Source organism: Neophocaena asiaeorientalis, unplaced genomic scaffold (assembly GCF_003031525.2).
Source record: "Neophocaena asiaeorientalis asiaeorientalis breed wild unplaced genomic scaffold, Neophocaena_asiaeorientalis_V1.1 scaffold204, whole genome shotgun sequence".
NCBI lineage: Eukaryota > Metazoa > Chordata > Mammalia > Artiodactyla > Phocoenidae > Neophocaena > Neophocaena asiaeorientalis.
Window position 1 is genome coordinate 4,472,597 of NW_020173922.1, and position 19,813 is coordinate 4,492,409.

At 38.3% G+C, this 19,813-nt stretch overlaps 2 protein-coding genes across 3 annotated transcripts in view; one reads left to right on the plus strand and one right to left on the minus strand.

Moving 5' to 3' along the window:
• The window catches only part of PAIP2 (poly(A) binding protein interacting protein 2), a 21,064-nt gene continuing 1,251 nt past the window's right edge, over positions 1 to 19,813 (plus strand). The window contains exons 1-3 of the mRNA XM_024752211.1: positions 1 to 134; positions 16,050 to 16,213; positions 17,598 to 17,777. Of these exons, the coding sequence (XP_024607979.1) occupies positions 16,076 to 16,213; positions 17,598 to 17,777 (318 nt within the window). The 5' untranslated portion in view covers positions 1 to 134; positions 16,050 to 16,075. The remainder of the gene's footprint in view (positions 135 to 16,049; positions 16,214 to 17,597; positions 17,778 to 19,813) is intronic.
• LOC112404336 (solute carrier family 23 member 1) overlaps positions 19,129 to 19,813 on the minus strand; it is a 17,665-nt gene continuing 16,980 nt past the window's right edge. For both annotated transcript variants that reach the window (XM_024752209.1, XM_024752210.1), the window contains exon 19: positions 19,129 to 19,550. The gene's annotated coding sequence lies outside the window, so the exon portion shown is untranslated. The remainder of the gene's footprint in view (positions 19,551 to 19,813) is intronic.

Consider the following 19,813-nt stretch of genomic DNA (forward strand, 5'->3'; position numbering starts at 1 on the left):
CTGGGGTGTTTGTTTGGACTAGAGAAGGGAGGCGGCGGGCGAAGCGCGCGTCGAGCGGGGTAGCGGCGCTGCCTGTGGAGATCCGCGGAGGCCGACCGGATTCGTTGGCTGCCGTCCCCGCTGCCGTGCACTGGGTGAGGGGTTCTCTCGGGCGGAGCGGCGAGAAGGGTGCGGCGGCCCGGCGGTGGAGGGGCAGCACCTCGGCGACGGCTGAGGGGCCTAGAGGGTCCCCTGGGTTGTTGGCTACCAAGCCTGTATGGCCCCCATTGTTCCTTGCCTCTTCCAGCCGAGTCTGAGGAATGATCTTGGACGACTTAGTCTCTTTCTTCTCTGAGAAATGGCCGTCGCTTTTTTCTCATTGTCATTATTATGGTTTGGATCTCGCAGCTCTCTATCCGGGTCCTCGGTGGCGCGCGAGGGTTGCCGGGATAGCACTTTCTCGCGTGCTCCCCCTCTCTCCAATCGCTTCACCCACCCTCCGATACCCTTTTCCCCTGCCCCCCACTGCCGCCTCGGCAACAAAGCTCATTGTTTCTCCCCACTTCACGCCTGCGCGTCGCCACGCGCAGCCCCTACTTGCTGCGCTTGCGCGCTCCTCCAGAAGCTTGGGTGGGGGAAGAGAAAGGGGCGGAGGGACTGGCGGGCTGGCGATAGTCCTAGGGGAGCATTCTGTAACCGTCCATGAGCCTGTACCTTTCTGATGATCCCCTTTCTCCGGTTTCTTCGCCTTCCCCTGACCCTTATTTTTAGTTACATTGTATTCCGTGCTCGGGATAGGAGGGCCTTTGGAGTACTGGCAGCTCCTACTCCAGGACTGTTTTGAACCAGATGAACCCATCCAATTCACATTCTTTTGGTTTTGGTTATCTCACTTTTTAATTTCTACTACTGTGCTTATTCTCTCCCACCATCAAAAATATATGGCTTGTGGTAAAGTTGTTTGTTTCAAAACATTGTTGAAGCAGTCAGCAATGGTATTCTCTAGTAACTGCAAAAGGTGGCCTTTTCTGCTTCTTTTTGTTGTCTTATTTTCCCTGATTTTGCAACCCCATCATCTCACAGAAACCGCAAACTCTAGAAAGAATTTGGCTTCCAGTATGCCGTGGGATGAGGTCTAACAGCTGACAGCTTTTGACATTTCAACAGAAGACAAATTCCCACTTTGCATGTGCTGGTTAATCTTGTTAACCTGATAGCATAATTTGTCACAATTTGCCTTTGAGCAGTTGGTCGGGTGTTGGTTTGCCTTTGAAATTTCGTGGGCTGCAGGTTATGTTTGCAAATAAGGGTCTCTCAGGGTTTTTAGTGAGATTCCTAGTGTTTGCTGTTTTGTGCTTCTGTTTCCGGTTTGTGAGAAGATAGTTGGGGCAAATTAGTCTGTTTATATTACTTGTTAATTGTGAACTTGAACAGAACTTACTTTTTCTCACAAGTAAGTGTCTATGATAAAAAGATAGGTAACCCCCCCCCCCAAAAGTATATCCTCCTTATCTGTTTCTTTCAGGGATGGGAGCTAAGTGAGTTTCATATTTATTATTAACCTGTGAAATAGGCAGGGTAAGTTTTTTTTTTTTAATACAAATTATAAAATATTTATTTATTTTTGTCTGTGTTGGGTCTTCGTTGCTGTGCGCGGGCTTTCTCTAGTTGCCACGAGTGGAGGCTACTCTTTGTTGCGCTGTGCAGGCTTCAGTAGTTGTGGCATGTGGGCTCAGTAGTTGTGGCTCACGGGCTTAGTTGTTTCACAGCATGTGGGATATTCCCGGACCAGGGCTTGAATCCCTGTCCCCTTCATTGGCAGGCGGATTCTTAACCACTGTGCCACCAGGGAAGCCCTAGGCAGAGTAAGTTTTATCCTGCCCATTTTGAAATCAGGAAAATAGAAACTTGAGAGATTATTTTATTAGGCACATATTTCCATAGCACTTAGTAATGCCAGGCATTGTTCGAAGTGCTTTTACAAGTATTTAATCTTTAATGTCTGTAGGCAGTAAGTACTACTGTAAAATGAAGATTATAAATGAGAAATGTGAAGTAACTTGCCCAGTGTTGCATAGCTAATAAAAGCTGGAATTCAAATCCAAATACTCCAGAGATTATGTGCTCTTAACCACTATAGTGTGTTGCCTGGGATTTAGTAGCATATCCAAGGTACTCTAGGTGGTTAGTGGCATATCTGGGACTTGAATCCAATGCAAGGTTAAAGTTGTCCAAGTTGTCGTCTTTGTGATCTGGATCACCCTGTTGCACAGATGCATTAATAGTTTGTATATGTTACAGCCTGAGGTTCAGTTCCAATAACTCAGTCTTTTTTCTTAATGTCTTCATCGTTTAGAGTGGTGCTGTCCAGTAAGATAGCTACTGAGCACACGTCTGTTGAGCACCTGAAATGTAGCAAGTGCAACTGAAGAACTAAAATTTTAATTGTATTGAATTAAAATTAAATTTAAATAGCCACATGTACCTGGTGGCTACCACATTGGATAGTGTGGGTTTATTTGAATTGCCTTTGCTTTTTATTTTTTGTATCAGTTTTTATAAATAAGGATGGTATTTCTGATGTGCTTTGAGCTTTTATCAGCAGTGTTGAGCCATCCTTACTCTGACCTGATCACCCTGGTTACACTACAGTTGAGATTAGGGTTATACTCTCTGGGACTTTTCTGTGACATTGTTTCACTCCTACAGATGTTTGGACCTATTATTTTTATTTATACAAATTTATATTTGCTCTAAGTGTTTAATAATACTATTATGTGCCAGGCTGTCTGCCTAGGTACAGATGGGGAACCTGAAGCACAGAGAGGTTAAATAACTTGCCCATCATCACATGGCTAGAAAGGTAGCCTGGTTCCAGAGCCCCTTTTTTGTTTTTTTAATTTTTACTTTTATTTTTATTTGTTTATTTTTGGTTGCGTTGGATCTTCGTTGTTGCGCGCGGGCTTTCTCTAGTTGCGGTGAGAGGGGACTACTCTTCCATTGTGGTGCGCAGGCTTCTCATTGCAGTGGCTTCTCTTGTTGCAGAGCACAGGCTCTAGGTACACAGGTGCAGTAGTTGTGGCACACAGGCTCTAGACCGCAGGCTCAGTAGTTGTGGCGCACGGGCTTAGTTGCTCCGCGGCATGTGGGATCTTCCTGGACCCGGGATTGAACCTGTGTCCCCTGCATTGGCAGGTGGATTGTTAACTACTGCACCAGCAGGGAAATCCCAGAGCCCATGCTTTTAATCGTTCCTTTATACTGCCAAACATTAAAGCAAAATATTCAGCGCTGCTCACAGACTTCTGAATTAAATACAGAGGCTGATGCAGAAATTTCTTTATCTTCTCTAATTAAAATACATATGTATATAATATATATGTGTACAAATAAGGTTAAGGAGTCTACTGTAGTTCAAAGTAGAGTCCAGTGGAATAAGAAAAGGTGTTATGTCTGTCGGGTCGGTTTTTTTATTTTTGGGGGTTTTGGGTTTTTTTGGCCTTGCCACGGCTTGTGGGATCTTAGTTCCCTGACCAGGGATCAAACCCAGGCCCCCAGCAGTGGAACCCCGGAATCCTAACCACTGGATCACCAGGGAATTCCCTGTGGAGTCAGTTTAATGAAAGAAGCAGAAAGAGAATCCTGTTTGAATTTTAATGAGAATTTTTTTTGAAGAGTTAATGTTTTTATTTTTTTATTACAGTTTTATTGAGATATAATTGAAATATAGCACTGTATAAGTTTAAGGTATACAGCATAATGATTTGATTTACATGTATCATGAAGTGTTTAATGAGAATTCTTAAGAGAGTAGGGGGAGACTTTCTAAAACTTAAAAGATTTCCATATTTTAAAATTTTGGGGCTTCCCTGGTGGCGCAGTGGTTGCGAGTCCACCTGCCGATGCAGGGGACGCAGGTTCGTGCCCTGGTCTGGGAAGATCCCACATGCCGCGGAGCGGCTGGGCCCGTGAGCCATGGCCGCTGGGCCTGCGCGTCCGGAGCCTGTGCTCCGCGGCGGGAGAGGCCACAGCAGTGAGAGGCCCACGTACCGCAAAAAAAAAAAAAAAAAAAAAAAAAAAATTTTGTAGGGACTATGAAAGGATGGACACTGCTGGAAACCAGTATGTGTAAGAGGCATTTCAGAAGGGAACAAACAGCTGAAGTAAAGAGTTTGTAGATTTAAAGTGCCAGGCATCAGAAAAAACAGCTCTCACCTAACCAGAATCTGGCAAAATCTCTGAGTTTAGGTGTTAGGCTCTCATATCAGGCGTGATGTAAACAGCATGTTTACAAAAGAAAGAAAATTCATTTTCTACAATAGTGGAAGTTGGAATAGTCATAGGTTATTGATAGAAAGGACAAGTCTAAATCTGTCGCACTTAATACTACTGTTCAAATATGAAAGCAAAAGACAGTTTCAGACATGAAGTAGCTTAGAAATTTATATCCTCAGGTAACCTTTTGAAGAAATATTAAGGCAAAATAAAGGTGTCAAGTTAGCGGAAGATGATTTTATATATATATATATCATATATATATATGATTATATATATAAGGGAATACCTAATAGTGTAGATCTAACAGTGCTAAATTATTTCTACAAAACTCAGGATATGGGGTGGGGAGAGGAAGTGGGTAAGTAAAATCATCCTAAAGGTCTTGCTTTGTCTGGGAGCAGGGATTGGGTTGGATATATTGAAGAAGATAAAGCATTCTAAATGTCTTGAGTTGGTTTGAGGGTGTATAGAGTATTTTTTTAATTGATAGGAAACTGTTCAAACTAATTTCACAATAGATATAAGTCAAATCATTGTGCTGTACACTTTAAACTTCTACAGTGCTGCATGTCAGTTATATCTCAAAACTGGGGGGGAAAAGCCAACGGAAATTCCACAGTAGTTTGTAAGTTACAGAAAATAAATCAAGTATTTTTTTAAAAATCTGCTTAAAATAGTAAAGTAAACGTTACAGGAATAGAATGTAAAAAGATGCTATAAGAAAGCTAAATATGAAGTTACGATGAAAGACAATACCAAGCATCAGTTACCAAAAATGTTAATTCCCTGTGAGACAGATCCTCAGACTGGGTCAAGTAATCTAGCTGTTATAGTACAGGACTTGAATATATCGCTTTCAGAATTTAACAGGTAAAGTTTAAAAAAAAGAAAGAAAAAAAAGATTAGCCTAATATATATGCATCATTTTTTTAGGTAAGAAATAGAAATCACAACAACAAGGTCCTAGTGTATAGCACAGGGAACTATATTCAATATATGTGAAACCATAATGGAAAAGAATGTAAAAAAAGAATGTGTATGTGTATAACTGAGTCACTTTGCTGTACAGCAGAGATTGGTACAACGTTGTAAATCAACTATACTTAAGTTTTAAAAATTGACAGAAAAGTAAAGAAATGGAAGTCACACATTTTTCTCTTTAGGCCCAAGGAACATTTTGCAAAAATCATTAGTTGCCTGCAAACAAAACTGTAATAAATTCCCAAAAGTGAAGGTTTTCTGGCTGCATTTTATAACATAATAAAACTAGAAATCAGGCATCAAAAGGTAACCAAAAGAACCTTAACCACTTGGAAATTAAGAACATTCTTCTGAATAATCTCTGGCTTATTATAAATTAAATAATTTGTAGTTACCTAAAGTTGGTAACTGTATTCTATATTAAAATTTCTAGGGAAAATTCATAGATATAAAATTTTTATTTGTGAAAGCTTGAAAATAAACATTTGTCAACTTGAAAAACAGAGCAACAAATTGAAGTTATGTAAAAAGGAAGGGAAAAATAATGTGAGAAAAGTAAAATTAATAAAATAAACAAAAAATAAAATAAAATAAAATAAACAAAAAATTAGAAACGATCAATAAAACCAAAAGCAGGAGTTTTGTTTATTAAAGTTGAATTTTTAAATAGGTAATCCATTCCCAAAAAAAGATATAAAAAATATCCTTAGCCATCTAGTTCTCCTCCCTACAAGGTAACCAGTATTCTCAGTTTTGTTTTTAGCAGCTCTTACTGACCTATAGTTCACATACCATGCAATTCATCCATTTGAAGTGTATAGTAGAGTAGTTTTTAGTATATTGCCAGAGTTGTGCATCGATCACCACAGTCAATTTTAGAACATTTTCATTACCCCAAAAAGAAATCTTGTTCCCATCGTCTGTCATACAATATGTGTTCCTTGGTGACTAGCTTCTTTCATTTAGCATATTTTCAGTATTCATCCATTTATCAAGTGGTGGACCTTTGGGTTTTATCCACTTTTTGGCTATTAAGAATAATATTTCTATGAACATTTGTGTGTATAAGTTTTTATGTAGACATATTTTTTTTTCTCTTGGGTATATACTTAGGAGTGGAATTGCTGAGTTATAAGGTAATTCCGTGTTTAATCTTTTGGGGAACTGCCAGACTGTTTTCCAGAGCAGCTGCACCATTTTAACATTCCCACTGGCAGTGAATGAGCATTCCATTTCTCCACATTTTCACTAATATAAAGTGGTATCTCGTGGTTTTGATTTGCATTTTCCCTGAAGGTTAAGGATGTTGAGCATCTTTTCATGTGTTTATTGGCCTTTGGAGAACTGTCTATTCAGATCCTTTGCGCATTTTTTAATTGGTTGTTTTGGGGACTTCCCTGGCGGTCCAGTGGTTCAGACTTCACCTTCCAATGGTGGGGGGGCGGGGGGGGGGCGAGTGCGAGTTCGATCCCTGGTTAGGGAGCTAAGATCCCACATGCCTCCTGGCCAAAAAACCAAAACATAGAACAGAAGCGATATTGTAACAAATTCAATAAAGACTTTAAAAAATGGTCCACCTCAAAAAAAATCTTAAATTGGTTGGTTGTCCTTTTATTATTGAGTTGTAATAGTTTTTTATATATTCTAGATGTAGTTCCCTTATCAGATACAATTTCCTTCTCAGTTTGTTTTCTGTCTTTCTAGAGATTCTATGCATTTGCAAATTGTGAACACACACCTTTCTTTTATATATATGAAGAGTTTATTACACTTGCTGTTCTGCAAATTGCAAAGTTGGAATTTTTTTTTCCTACGATAGATCCCTGGTAGGCCTAATCGAGGAAAAGAGGAGCATAGTCAAATTAGCTATGAAATAGGAGAAATTAAATAGTTTCTATTATAACAAAATTGAAATTATGGAGAAATAAAATTTTAGTGAAATAAAAATGACCATAGTTAACCAGAGAGGTAGAAAACCTGAATAGACAAATCAAAACAAAAAAAACAAAATTAAAGGTTGTTAATAATGTACTAGTTTAAAAAGTACCAAGCCCTTATAATTTTTGATTCATTTGTCTTCAGGGATCCCATAATTCTTGTTATTCAAATGATTCCTTAATATAAGGATGGGAAGTTTCTGGTTCATTTGTTTGAAAACTATTTTCTGTAGAGTTCTAGCAATCTGGGTTTGCAGTTATTTTCTTTCAGTGTGGTCTTTTGCTTTTCATTATTGTTGAAAAGCAGCTGGTTTTTCTCATTCTTTTTTGAAAATAATGTCTTTTTGGGTTTTAGAATTCTCTTTGATATTCTGCAGTTTGATATATCTTGCTTTTTATTTATCTTACTTTGAGATTCTTGGGCTCCTTAAACATGTTGGTTGATTGCTTTCATCAAATATGCAATATTCAGATCCTGCCTCTGCCCTATGTTTCTTCTTTTCTTCTTCAGGAATTCGATAGTTGTCACTCTGCCCTCTACATTGTTTGAACCCTCTTTTGTATTTTCTATCTTTTTATCTTTTTGCTGTTTTCTGGATACTTTCTTTTGTTTTCCAATTCTATTGTATCTAATCTGCTGCAAGACTTATTACATTTTTGTTTATGTTGATTTCTGTATATCTAGAAGTTTTATTTGGCTCTTTTCCAAATCTACTACGCACTTTTTATATTTTGCTGCTTTCTGAAGATATTTTCAAGCTTGATATGTAATGATCATTTTTGTCATCTGCCACATGGGTCTGGTTATGCTTTCTATAAATTGCACTGATTCTTGCGTGTTGTATCTTGCTTTTCCTTCTGGATTTAGTTATCTTTCACTTTGAACTCTTCATTGGCCTTGAAAAATCATTTTTGGAGGTCCTTAAGTCCTAGCATGAAGATGCCTTCCTCCCAAGGAGTTTTACATTTGCTTTCGCCAGGCACTGGCACTAGAGACACTACCAAGTCAGGACAACTTCATACTCATTTCATGACTTGGGATGTTCTGGACCTCCCAGGTCATGAATTTATTCCTCCTATCCACAGGAGGGCCAACCACAGTCACAGTGTCTGTGTTCCTTTCCACCTTTTCCTTTTGATTTGCTTGGTGGGGAGTGGGAGTTGCTTTTGGTTCACCCTTACCCTGAGCCTATAGCCCTTTAGGGTCCCAGCTTAGAGTGGGGAGGATCTTCTCTTCAGTTTTCCACCTTGACCTTTATGCCTTTTGCCGCATGAAGCATCCAGGGTCAACCCAAAGAAGGCTAATGGGCAAAAGTTTCCTCAGTGCGAAGGCAGCTTCAGTGTTTAAAAGTTCCACTTTGCTCTCTGAATTCCCACTTTACTTACTCTTCAACACTTTAGTGCTTTTAAGTGTTTCTTTAAGACTGTGGCATCCAACACTTTCAGTTTTCAATGGGAAGACTGGTCCAAATAATCTAGCCCACCATTATTGGTAAAAAGAAGTCCTGATTCATTTATTTTATTTATTTATTTATTTATTGCGGTACGCGGGCCTCTCACGGTTGTGGCCTCTCCCGTTGCGGAGCACAGGCTCCGGACGCGCAGGCTCAGCGGCCATGGCTCACGGGCCCAGCCGCTCCGCGGCATGTGGGATCTTCCCGGACCGGGGCACGAACCCGTGTCCCCTGCATCGGCAGGCGGACTCTCAACCACTGCGCCACCAGGGAAGCCCTAAGCTGCAAATTTTTAGTAAAATTCCAGTCAGACTCCTATGGAAAAATTATTCTAAAGTTCGTATGAAGAATAAAAGTGCAAGATTTCCCCCCCCAAAGAAAGTTGAGACGGGAGTTGTGCTACTACGTATTTAAACTTACTGAAAGGCTCCTGTAATCAGAAGAGTAAAATACTGTGCTGAAATATTTGAGAATGAAAGGTCATAATGTCTGCAACTTATCAGATGGTTAAGCAAAAAAAATTGTATAGAGAAAACAACTGTGGCAAAATGTTAACAGTTGATGAATCTAGATGAAAGGTACAGATGTTCATTGTACTATTATTATGACTTTTCTGTAAGTTTAAAATTCTTCAAAATAAAAGTTGGAGATAAAACAGTATACATACAATACACCATCATGGAACAAAGAATCTAGAAACCGTGTAAGTGGGAATTTGAATATGATAAACATCAGGAACAAGCTTTCATTAAATAATGAATGATGTGTTCATATGGAAAAGTATAGATCTTTCACATCATACTCAAAGAAATGCTCACACGAGTTAAAGATCTAAATGTAAAAAAAAGAAACTATAAAAATACTGAGAGAAAATAAAGGAAATATAACCTCAAGGTAGGAAAAGACTTACTAAGCAAGATAAGCATATCCCAGGAGCTGTAGAGGAAAACAGATTCTTTTTAAGCCCATCTGTTTGCAAAAGTAAAATGCTATGTTGCTTATATAGAGAACTGTTGAGGATGCAGAGAAATGGGAGCGCTCAGTGTATTATAGGAATGTACATTACCATAATATTTTTGGCAAATAATCTGTCTTCTCTTAAAGCTACAAGTGCACACGGCCTTTGACCCAGTTATTCCCACTTACCAGAATGTATCCCACAGAAAGCTCAGATATGAAAAGGATATGTGTACAAGGGTGATCAAAGCAGGATTGTTTGTAATGAAAAAACTGGCAAAGTAAATGCATCAAAGGGGGAATTGTTGAGTAATTGGTGCTGTATCAATTAAAAAGTAAAGTGGGGGGCTTCCGTGGTGGCACGGTGGTTGAGAGTTCACCTGCCGATGCAGGGGACACGGGTTCGTGCCCCGGTCCGGGAAGATCCCGCATGCCGCGGGGCGGCTGGGCCCGTGGGCCATGGCCGCTGAGCGTGAGCGTCCGGAGTCTGTGCTCCGCAACGGGAGAGGCCACAGCAGTGAGAGGCCCGCATACCGCAAAAAAAAAAAAAAGTAAAGTGTACTTCTACATGTTGACTAGTAAGTATATTTCATGTAATATATTTAGCATGATTCTGTAAAATATATAAATCCTTTATGTGTGTTTCTGTAAGCAAAGAGATACGAAAGGACACATACTAAACTGTTAACATTGATCACCTCTGAGTAGGATTGGAGATCAAAAGGAAAAAACTTACATACACTTAGGATCTGTTTTGTACATTTAACTTTTTTTTTTTTTTGGCTGTGTTGGGTCTTCGTTGTTGTGCGCGGGCTTTCTCTAGTTGTGGCGAGTGGGGGCTCCTCTTCGTTGCAGTGCACGGCTTATTGTCGTGGCTTCTCTTGTTGCGGAGCATGGGCTCTAGGCACACAGGCTCTAGAGCACGGGCTTAGTTGCTCCGCAGCATGTGGGATCCTCCTGGGCCAGGGCTGAAACCCGTGTCCCCTGAATTGGCAGGCAGATTCTTAACCACTGAGCCACCAGGGAAGCCCTAACTTTTTTTTTTAAGTAGGGTGTACTTTGTATATGTACATTTCTTTCACTTTAATGCTTTTTTCAACAAGATGTCCTAACTATGTACAAAATTTTTTAAATGATTATTGAAAACACTGTAAGATGATACATTGCTGTTTTACTATTTTGTAATTTTTGTTTAGGAAAATCTTAACTATATGTAGTCTAACAACTACTAGATATTTTATATTAGTAATTTAATATAGCGTGTTCTGAGTTAGTATTACTATGTTATTTTTAAAATCCTTTTATGAGAGTAAGGCTAAAAAATTATTTGAATTACATTTTCAGATAATTTTAGGATTTTAAAGCATAATAAACATTTGAAGTAAATATGAACATTAAAAAATTGCGGGGAAATTACTGGATTTCTCAGTTCATTTCTGCCAGTTTTAAAGTGGTTTGGATTGAAGCATGAACAAAGATAAGATAGCAACAGATTGGTATGGTTTAATTACCAGATTTTTTTTTTTAAACTGTATTTGTCGAGTTATTATCTACATTGTGCCCTCAGACATCACTCAAGCAAATTAGGTGCTTCTGTTGTATTTCTAGTAGTTCCTCTTTTAGTTTCGGTTGGTTTTGCTCTAGAGAAAAACTTTTTCTCAGCCACAAGAGACTAATATATGTAGATTTGAGTTCATTGACTCTTGGAGTCTTGAAGCTGCTTCTTTGGGACTGCCTCTGAATGGGATGATGATACACCCCAGCAATACACCTTTCACTGTATATTTTTTTGGTGGTTTTCCTAGTGGTTACCCTGGGAATTACAACTAACATCTTAGTTTGTAACAAGTATGAACTAATAACAATTTAGTTTCATATAGAGAAAAAGAGTTATAAAAGCAAAACATACATTATTAGTGACTTTTGTATTTACCTATGTAGTTACCATTGTTGTTTATTTCTTTGGATGAATTCAAGTTAATGCTAGTATTCTTTTGTTTCAACGTGAAGGACTTACATTAGGTTTTCCTATAGGACAGGTCTATTGGTGATGAATAAGCTCTCAGTTTTTTACTTACCTGGGAATGTCTTAGTCTTTTTTTTTAGTCACTTTGTATATGTTTTCCTACTGCCTTCTGGCCTCTGGTTTCTGATGTGAAATCAGCTATTAATCTTATTTTGAAGATGCTCTCTTTGACTTTCAATAACTTGATTACAGTGTGTCTCAGTGTGGTTTGCTTTGAGTTTATCCTGCTTGGAGTTTGTTGAGCTTCTTGGATGTGTAGACTAACATAGATTTCATCAAGTTGGAGGAGTTTGGGGCCATTATTTCTTCAAATACTCTTTCTCTTCTCCTTCTGGGACTCCCATTATGCATATGTTGGTACATGTAGCGGTGTCCTACTGGTCTCTGAGGTTCTGTTCATTTTTCTTCATTATTTTCTCTTTCCGTTTCTCAGGCTGAATAATCTCAGTTGACTTACCAAGTTTGCTTATTCTTTCCCTGCTCAAATCTGCTATAAACCCTCAAGTAGAATTTTCATTTATTGTACTTTTCATCTCCAGAATTTCTACTTGGCTTCTTTTTATAATTTGTCTCTATTGATATTTGCTATTTGATGGTGATATTTGCTATTTTTATGGTTTCCTTTAGTTCTTTGTACGTGGTTTCCTTTGGCTCTCTGGACATTTAAAACACCTGATTTAAAAGTCTAATAAGCCTAATGTCTGGGCTTCCTCAGGGACACTTCCTATTAATTTCTTTTTTTCCTGTTTATAGGCCATACTATTTTATTTTTTTGCATGCCTTATAATTTTTGTTGAAAACTGAACATTGTGACTACTATATGGCAACTCTGGAAATCATATTCTCCCCTCTCCCCAGGGTGGTTGTTCTGCTTGTTCTGTTATTTGTTTAGTGACCTTTCTGAAATAATTTTGTAAAAGCTTGTATTATTTTTTGTGTGGCCATTGAAGTCTGTCCCATTAGCTTAATTGTCAGCTAGTTCTTTTTTTTTAATTTATTTATTTTTAATTAATTTAGTTTTGGCTGCATTGGGTCTTTGTTGCTGCACGCAGGCTTTCTCTAGTTGCAGCGAGCAGGGGCTATTCTTCATTGCGGTGCGCAGGCTTCTCATTGCAGTGGCTTCTCTTGTTGTGGAGCACAGGCTCTAGGTGTGCAGGCTTCAGTAGTTGTGGCTTGCAGGCTTTAGAGCACAGGCTCAGTAGTTGTGGTGCAGAGGCTTAGTTGCTCCGCGGCAAGTGGGATCTTCCCGGACCAGAGATCAAACCCGTGTCCCCTGCATTGGCAGGCATATTCTTGACCACTGTGCCACCAGGGAAGTCCCAGCTAGTTATTTTCAAGAGATGTCCTTTAATACCCCTAAGCAAAAAATAAAGCTCTCCCAGTCTTGGCAGATGGGTTTTTGTGTATGCCGAGGTACACCTTTAACACTTGGGCAGCTTACAGCTCTTTCTTAACCTTCGTTTTATGTGCAGAGCCTGACGCCTGAAAAGTGTAGGGACTTGTTAGTTCTTTTCTGAGCGTGCTGCCAGCACTGGGCATGCCCATGGCCTTTTAGGTTTCCCAGAATATGCAGGAGCTTTTCAAAGCCTTTATTCCCAAAGCATCTCCTTCACCAGCCTTTCCTCCAAGGCTTTTTGCCCCAACTGTTATTCTTTGCAGGCATTGGCTACTACATTTGCCTTTAACTGCTTTTGACAAATGCCAATTTAAAATTGTAAATTTTATGGTATTTGAACTATATACTCAATTTTTTAAAATAGCAAAACACACGACTAAAGAGTGTGCTCTAAGAAGGATCAAGAACAGGTCATAGAAGAAAATTTAAAATCTGATACAATACCTTATATTAGAACACCTTGTACTCAGTAATTGTAGGTCTGTCAGCATTATGAAAGTAAATGATCCTTACCCCTCTGGCTTTTCACTTGGCTAGCTGTATCAGAAATCTGGTCAGCAGTTGTTCCTCCTCAGCTATCTTAAGGTTTAAGATTAGTGCCCAGGCTCCAGTTGATTTTTACTGGTTCCAATTATGATTTGTTTCCCAAATATTACTTGACAGCGAAATTTCATTTACTGTCCTTCATACTCTTTCACTGGGATCTATACCAAAGCCACGGGTTGTTTGATGAGGTGATAATCGGCAAAAAGCTGACCTAGAGACGTGTCAAATGCAGGGATTGGGCCCTTTAGGCTAAGCACTATTTATATTTTATTTGTTACTGGTTGGCATCAAACAAGCAGGGAGGGAGTCCCTTGAGATTCTCAGACTATAGAATTTGCTGATGCAGATTTTTCATTGTTTCATTGTTATGCTCGTGAAATGTATGGAGAACACTTTTTTCTTTTAAAAAAATTGCGTTTATATATAGATAATACTTTAGTCACCAGAAGCACATTCAAACACAAGTTAGTAGTATTTCTAGTACATGTCTCACACGTATAATTGCTACTTAACTATTCAATTCTACTTGAATATCCTGTACTCTGTGCTAAACATGATTTTTATTTGCTGTTTTTAACTAAAGATATAAGTCACTTACTGTGGTCTTCTGAAATGTAGGATTTAATGGGCACGAGTTGGGATAGGACACATGTTGGGAAAATAATGTAAAGCTGTTATAAATTGGGGTGTCTTTGAATATAGTTTAATGATCAGTTCATATGCAGAGTAAACAAAGTTCCATCCAGTTGCAAAGCAGAATTGACCCCCTGCTTTTCATAATATTTGAGTCTAATCTAAAATGTAATTTGTTTAAAGATGAGCATATAAATGTTTGGTAGCCTTGACATATAAGAATGAGTAATTTTCTAAAAAAAAAAAAGTAATCTTTAGAGGAACTGATTGCTCTCTAGTCAAAACTTGTTATCAAAATAAGGGGGTTTATTTAATCCAAGATTAATGATAAATAAAAATATCAAAGATATCCATCATCTGTTTTCTGTCATGTCTGCTTTCACAGTGCTACACTTTCTTAACCCACATGATGTTTTCTTTCTACCCACAGCCTAGCACATAAATTTCAGTCTGTCTCTGCCTTTCTTTCATATACATACAACAATGAATAAGTAAGGCAGAAGTTCTCAGTAATTTTTAATTCAGGACTTCCTAATAATTGAAAATGCTACCACCATGATGACTGTTCTCATTAGTATTCAGTCTTGGGGGAAATGCATATGTGTGCCAGGATAGGACCCCCTACCACAGCTTAGAGACTAAATTCATGTTATATGAACAGCTATAAGTTTTATTATCCTTAGGTTTTCCTAAGGATAAGTACATAAAATGAATGTAAAGGGCCAGGCAACATACCTAGAGCAAGTCTTTCCCTGAACCTTACCCAAAGAAAAAAACTATTTCTAGTAGGAGATTTTAGTTTTAGTATTTTATTTGATTATAAGTTTAAGAAGGCCTGAAGAAGTTTTTTTTTTTTTTTTTTTTTAAACTCTATTAGGTATGCTATTTCCTTCCTTTGGCACAAGTCGCACTAATGTTTGGATTTATGTACAAGTGACTCTTGCTTTATGTAAACCCATTTTTTAGCAATTTTAGAGTCAGTGAATTGGTAGACTATTGTAGAATCTGAAACTTTATGCTTCGAACTTTTAGCCTGCAACATGTCAGCTAGATCATGTTATCACCTGTTGAGTAGAGTATAAGAAACCAGATCTATTGTATGAGATTAGATGCCTGATTCTTACTGTACAGTGGGAAAATCCAGACATGGAACTCAACATGGACCCAAAGATAAAGCAAATAGAGAATGGGCTATGAAGTCGAGAGAGCCAGAGCTATACCTCGCAACTAAGGAAATAGGAGTTATTAAAAGTTTGTTAGTTTTCACTTCCAGTCTCTGGACTTTTTAATAACAATTTTAAAAAGTAGAATTTGCTTTTCATAAAGTCTCTTGATGACTTAAGTCTTCCAAACCATGCTTGTTTTATAAAGCACAGAATATCCAATTAAAAAAAAACTGGGGGACTTCCCTGGTTGTCCAGTGGTTAAGACTTTGCCTTCCAATGCAGGGGGTGAGGGTTTGATCCCTGGTTGGGGAGCTAAGATCCCACATGCCTCATGGCCAAAAAGCCAAAACATAAAAAAAAAAGAAGCAATATTGTAACAAATTCAATAAAGATGTTAAAAATGGTCCACCAAAAAAAAAAAAAAAAATTGGATGGTTTGGGGATTCCATTTAAGCAATTGATTGCCTTTGTTTACTGTTATTAGAAAACATTAGATGAATCTAGGCTATTCTCAGCTATTTCTTAAACATTAAAATCATTTAGGAGAAAAACAAAGCTTTCCAATTGCTGTGTTTATCATGTGCATTAATATATCATGTACATCTAATACCTAATCATGATGGCTGGTAATAATAGATGCTCACTAAGAACTGAAAGAATGACTGACTAGATTAACTGTATTGTTGTTCTTTTAAGGTTAAAAACTGTATCTAACACCAACCATGAAAGATCCAAGTCGCAGCAGTACTAGCCCAAGCATCATCAATGAAGATGTGATTATTAACGGTCATTCTCATGAAGATGACAATCCATTTGCAGAGTACATGTGGATGGAAAATGAAGAGGAATTCAACAGACAAGTTAGTTTTGTGTATAAACATGCTCTTTTATTGTAGCCTATGACAGCTGTCATATAATATAAATGTACTTTTCCCTGAAATGCGTTTTTCACCTGGTCCCTTATATATGAAATACATGGATTTATGTGCCACCACTCCTGTTTTAGCTGGATGCTGATTACTACCAGGTTTAACTGCTCATTGAAATAACCTAAGGAGCTTTTTTCGGGGTCCCACCCAGAGATTCTGATTCAGAAGGATTTAGGGTGGAGCCTGGGAAACGTGTTTTTTAAAAGCTCCCAGGTGGTTCCAGTGAGCAATTAGGTTTGGAAACCACTACCTTACACCAGTCAGATTGTTCTACTGCAGTGAAAGTCAAGAGAGCTGGAATCAGGAGCAAATAGGCACAAGTACTGGGGTACAGATTGTACTGTTTTTCATGTAAGGTTCTCATTCTGATCAGCCTCAAAATCTGACACCACTGTTTTTTTTAGAGAACTCTCATACATTGATAGGTGTCTTTTATTCCCATATTTCTGATACCTGTTTCTACCTTTCATCTAGTTTCTCTCTGATCCTGGCTTTGATAATTAGTAGCCAGCTTGATTTCACCATATCCAGTTATATATATTCAAGAGTAAAGCAATGTAGTCTTATTTCAGTGAGAATGTTTAGTTGCTGAACCTACCCTCCAAATAATTTTATTTTTTTTTTTTAAATTTTGGCTGTGTTGGGTCTTCGTTGCTGCATGAGGGCTTTTTCTAGTTGCGGTGATCGGGGGCTACTCTTTGTTGCGGTGCGCGGGCTCCTCATTGAGGTGGCTTCTCCTGTTGCGGAGCACAGGCTCTAGGTGTGCGGACGTCAGTAGTTGTGGTGCGAGGGCTCAGTAGTTGTGGCTCACATGCTCTAGAGTGCAGGCTTAGTAGTTGTGGCACACAGGCTTAGTTGCTCCATGGCACATGGGATCTTCCCGGACCAGGGCTCAAACCCATGTCCCCTGCATTGGCAGGTGGATTCTTAACCACTGTGCCACCAGGGAAGTCCTACCCAAAGATTTTTTTTTCCAGTCATTTTTGAGTGGGTTTAGGGTTTGTATAGTTTTAGAAGTATCATAGGTAATTCTGATACACATTCCTCCATGAGAACACTTCTTTGTTACTTCTTCCCGGCCACCCTCAGTGGAAAAAAAGAATATTCTGCTGTGACAAGTAAAGACATAGCAAAACCCTAAACAGATCTTTCCAGGTCTTATGGAAAAGATTTTTTTTTCCTTAGCACAGAAGCAAAGGAGGAAGGTATGACATTATGTTTTTAAATGGTTTAGTTCAAGATTCTTTAAGCCTTTTCTAGTGATTTCATCTTACCAAGTATGCTATAAATTACCTTTTATTTATTATAAATCCAGATAGAAGAGGAGTTATGGGAAGAAGAATTTATTGAACGCTGTTTCCAAGAAATGCTGGAAGAAGAAGAGGAACATGAGTGGTTTATTCCAGCTCGAGATCTCCCACAAACTATGGACCAAATCCAAGACCAATTTAATGACCTTGTTATCAGTGATGGCTCTTCCCTGGAAGATCTTGTGGTAAAGAGTTATTTTTTCATCTTTTTAAAACCTAGCTCATCTCTCCCATAAGTGGAAAAGCTAGCAACCATCTGTTTAAGAAGAGTTCTACATCTCTTCCCCTTCAGAAATTCTGCTGCTTCTTACTATGGAAGCAGAGGCCTCCTGGTCTTACTTATGATAAGGAGTGACTTCTGGCAACACTCTGGAGCTAGCCTGAGACTACTAACAGACTTCTTGCCACTGCTTTTAGATAATGATAACTATGTTGCCCTAGGAAATGTCTTAAAGCATTAATTCAAAAGGGAGTGCACAGGATGTTCATGTGACTTGCCTATGCAAAAGTAGCTTGATGGAGAGGTTTTGCTCTTTAATTGTCTTAAATATTTGGTGAAATTACAAATTTTTTCTGAAAGATAAAATTTGAGATTTCTTTTCCTGACCCAGGATTTTCATTGAGCTACCCTAACTCCATTTGGAACTATGATAAGGACTTTTACATGCTCTTGGCAGAAAAGGAACACAAATCTTTTTATATTTTTAGTTATTCTCAGTGTCTCATTGCTGATGGTTTATTTGTAGTGAAAAGTTTTTTCACGAATTTTGATAACTAAGCATCAGTACTAGAGTAAAACCTAATGATTCCTTTGCTAAAATTAAGATAAAATAATTTAAAGTCGGAATGTTAAACTTTCTTTCCATATGGACAATCTGTCTAGTTGCTTCTACAAGATGGTTCTCTGGAATTTATCCCTAGACTCTGAAGTAATTTTTGCAGTTGTCTTCTGTTCACTGTGCAGTGATTTCCTAACCTGGCTGTACATCATAATTACCTATGAAGCATTACAAAAATTTTCTCAGCAACATCCCAGACCTGCAGAATCAGTCCTCTAGGCATGTTATTTTTTTAAAAGCACTCCTAGAGGATACCGCCAGCCTGCCCTATCAGGCATTTGGAAACCATTTTTCTAAAGGGCTGTATAGAGAACACTGAAATTTACTTGTGGTATAGCTTTTGTTGCAGTAAATGACACTAACCCAGTTAAGCAGATACATGATCTGAATAGTCTGTTGGGATATGCTTGCTTATGGCTACACATTAGGCACTCCACAAATAATCCTGGTTGCTCTGTGGAGGGAAGCCCTTTGCTGGGCATAATGTATAACTTTAACTGGACCCAGTATCTTTCCATTGTCTAGAAACTGGTTTGTTTGACTCAGTCTATTTGAGGTTAATTCCTTCTCATTCTTTTGTAGCTGCCAAAAGATTGGACATTCAAGAACACTGCTTTTTAAATTTAAACCTCAGACTTTTAAAGTTATATTTCCCTTGAGAGAAGGGAATGGTTGTATATAAATTATGAAACTTAAATTATTGCTCCAACATGTTGTTTAATATGCTTTGGTCTTAAAGGAAGTGATATTGGGGGCTCAGATTCAATCTAAAATCCTGCCAGCATGCCTACCATTTCAGGCCCTGGCATCGTCCTCGTTTCTTTTTTTCTTGATCAACTTGCATTCAGAGATGTGGTAGAGGAAAATTTCCAGCTATTCCCTATATGCTGATACATCTGCTTAGGAAAGTAAAGATTTAGAAATACAAAATAATGGTGGTACAAGTCTCTCATGCTCTTAGAGGCTTTGGCCCAGTCTTCCCCTAACTGATGCAAAAATGAAGTCCCAGAGAGTGACTTATCCAGGCCTATATAAGAAGTTAGTTAGCAGAGCTGGGATTCCAACTTAGGTCTTCTGACTCCCCATGCAGTTTTCTTTTCCTCTTATATACCATGCTACCTGTGGGAATTAGAATACAGCAGTTGTAGAAAGACAACTCCATATTTTCAAGGAGCATCATAAAGTAAAATTAATCTGTAAATCATTCCCCAATCACTTTTATCATCATTTCAACACTTGTTTAGTATTTTTGCATAGTATGAAACTGTTCAAATAGCAAGTCAAGTATCATAGTTAAATGAACAGAATTCCGTGTTCTGAGACACTCCTTTAGTTGATGTGAAGTTAGTGAGTTTCTGATTACACTTAAGCAAATTTAATTT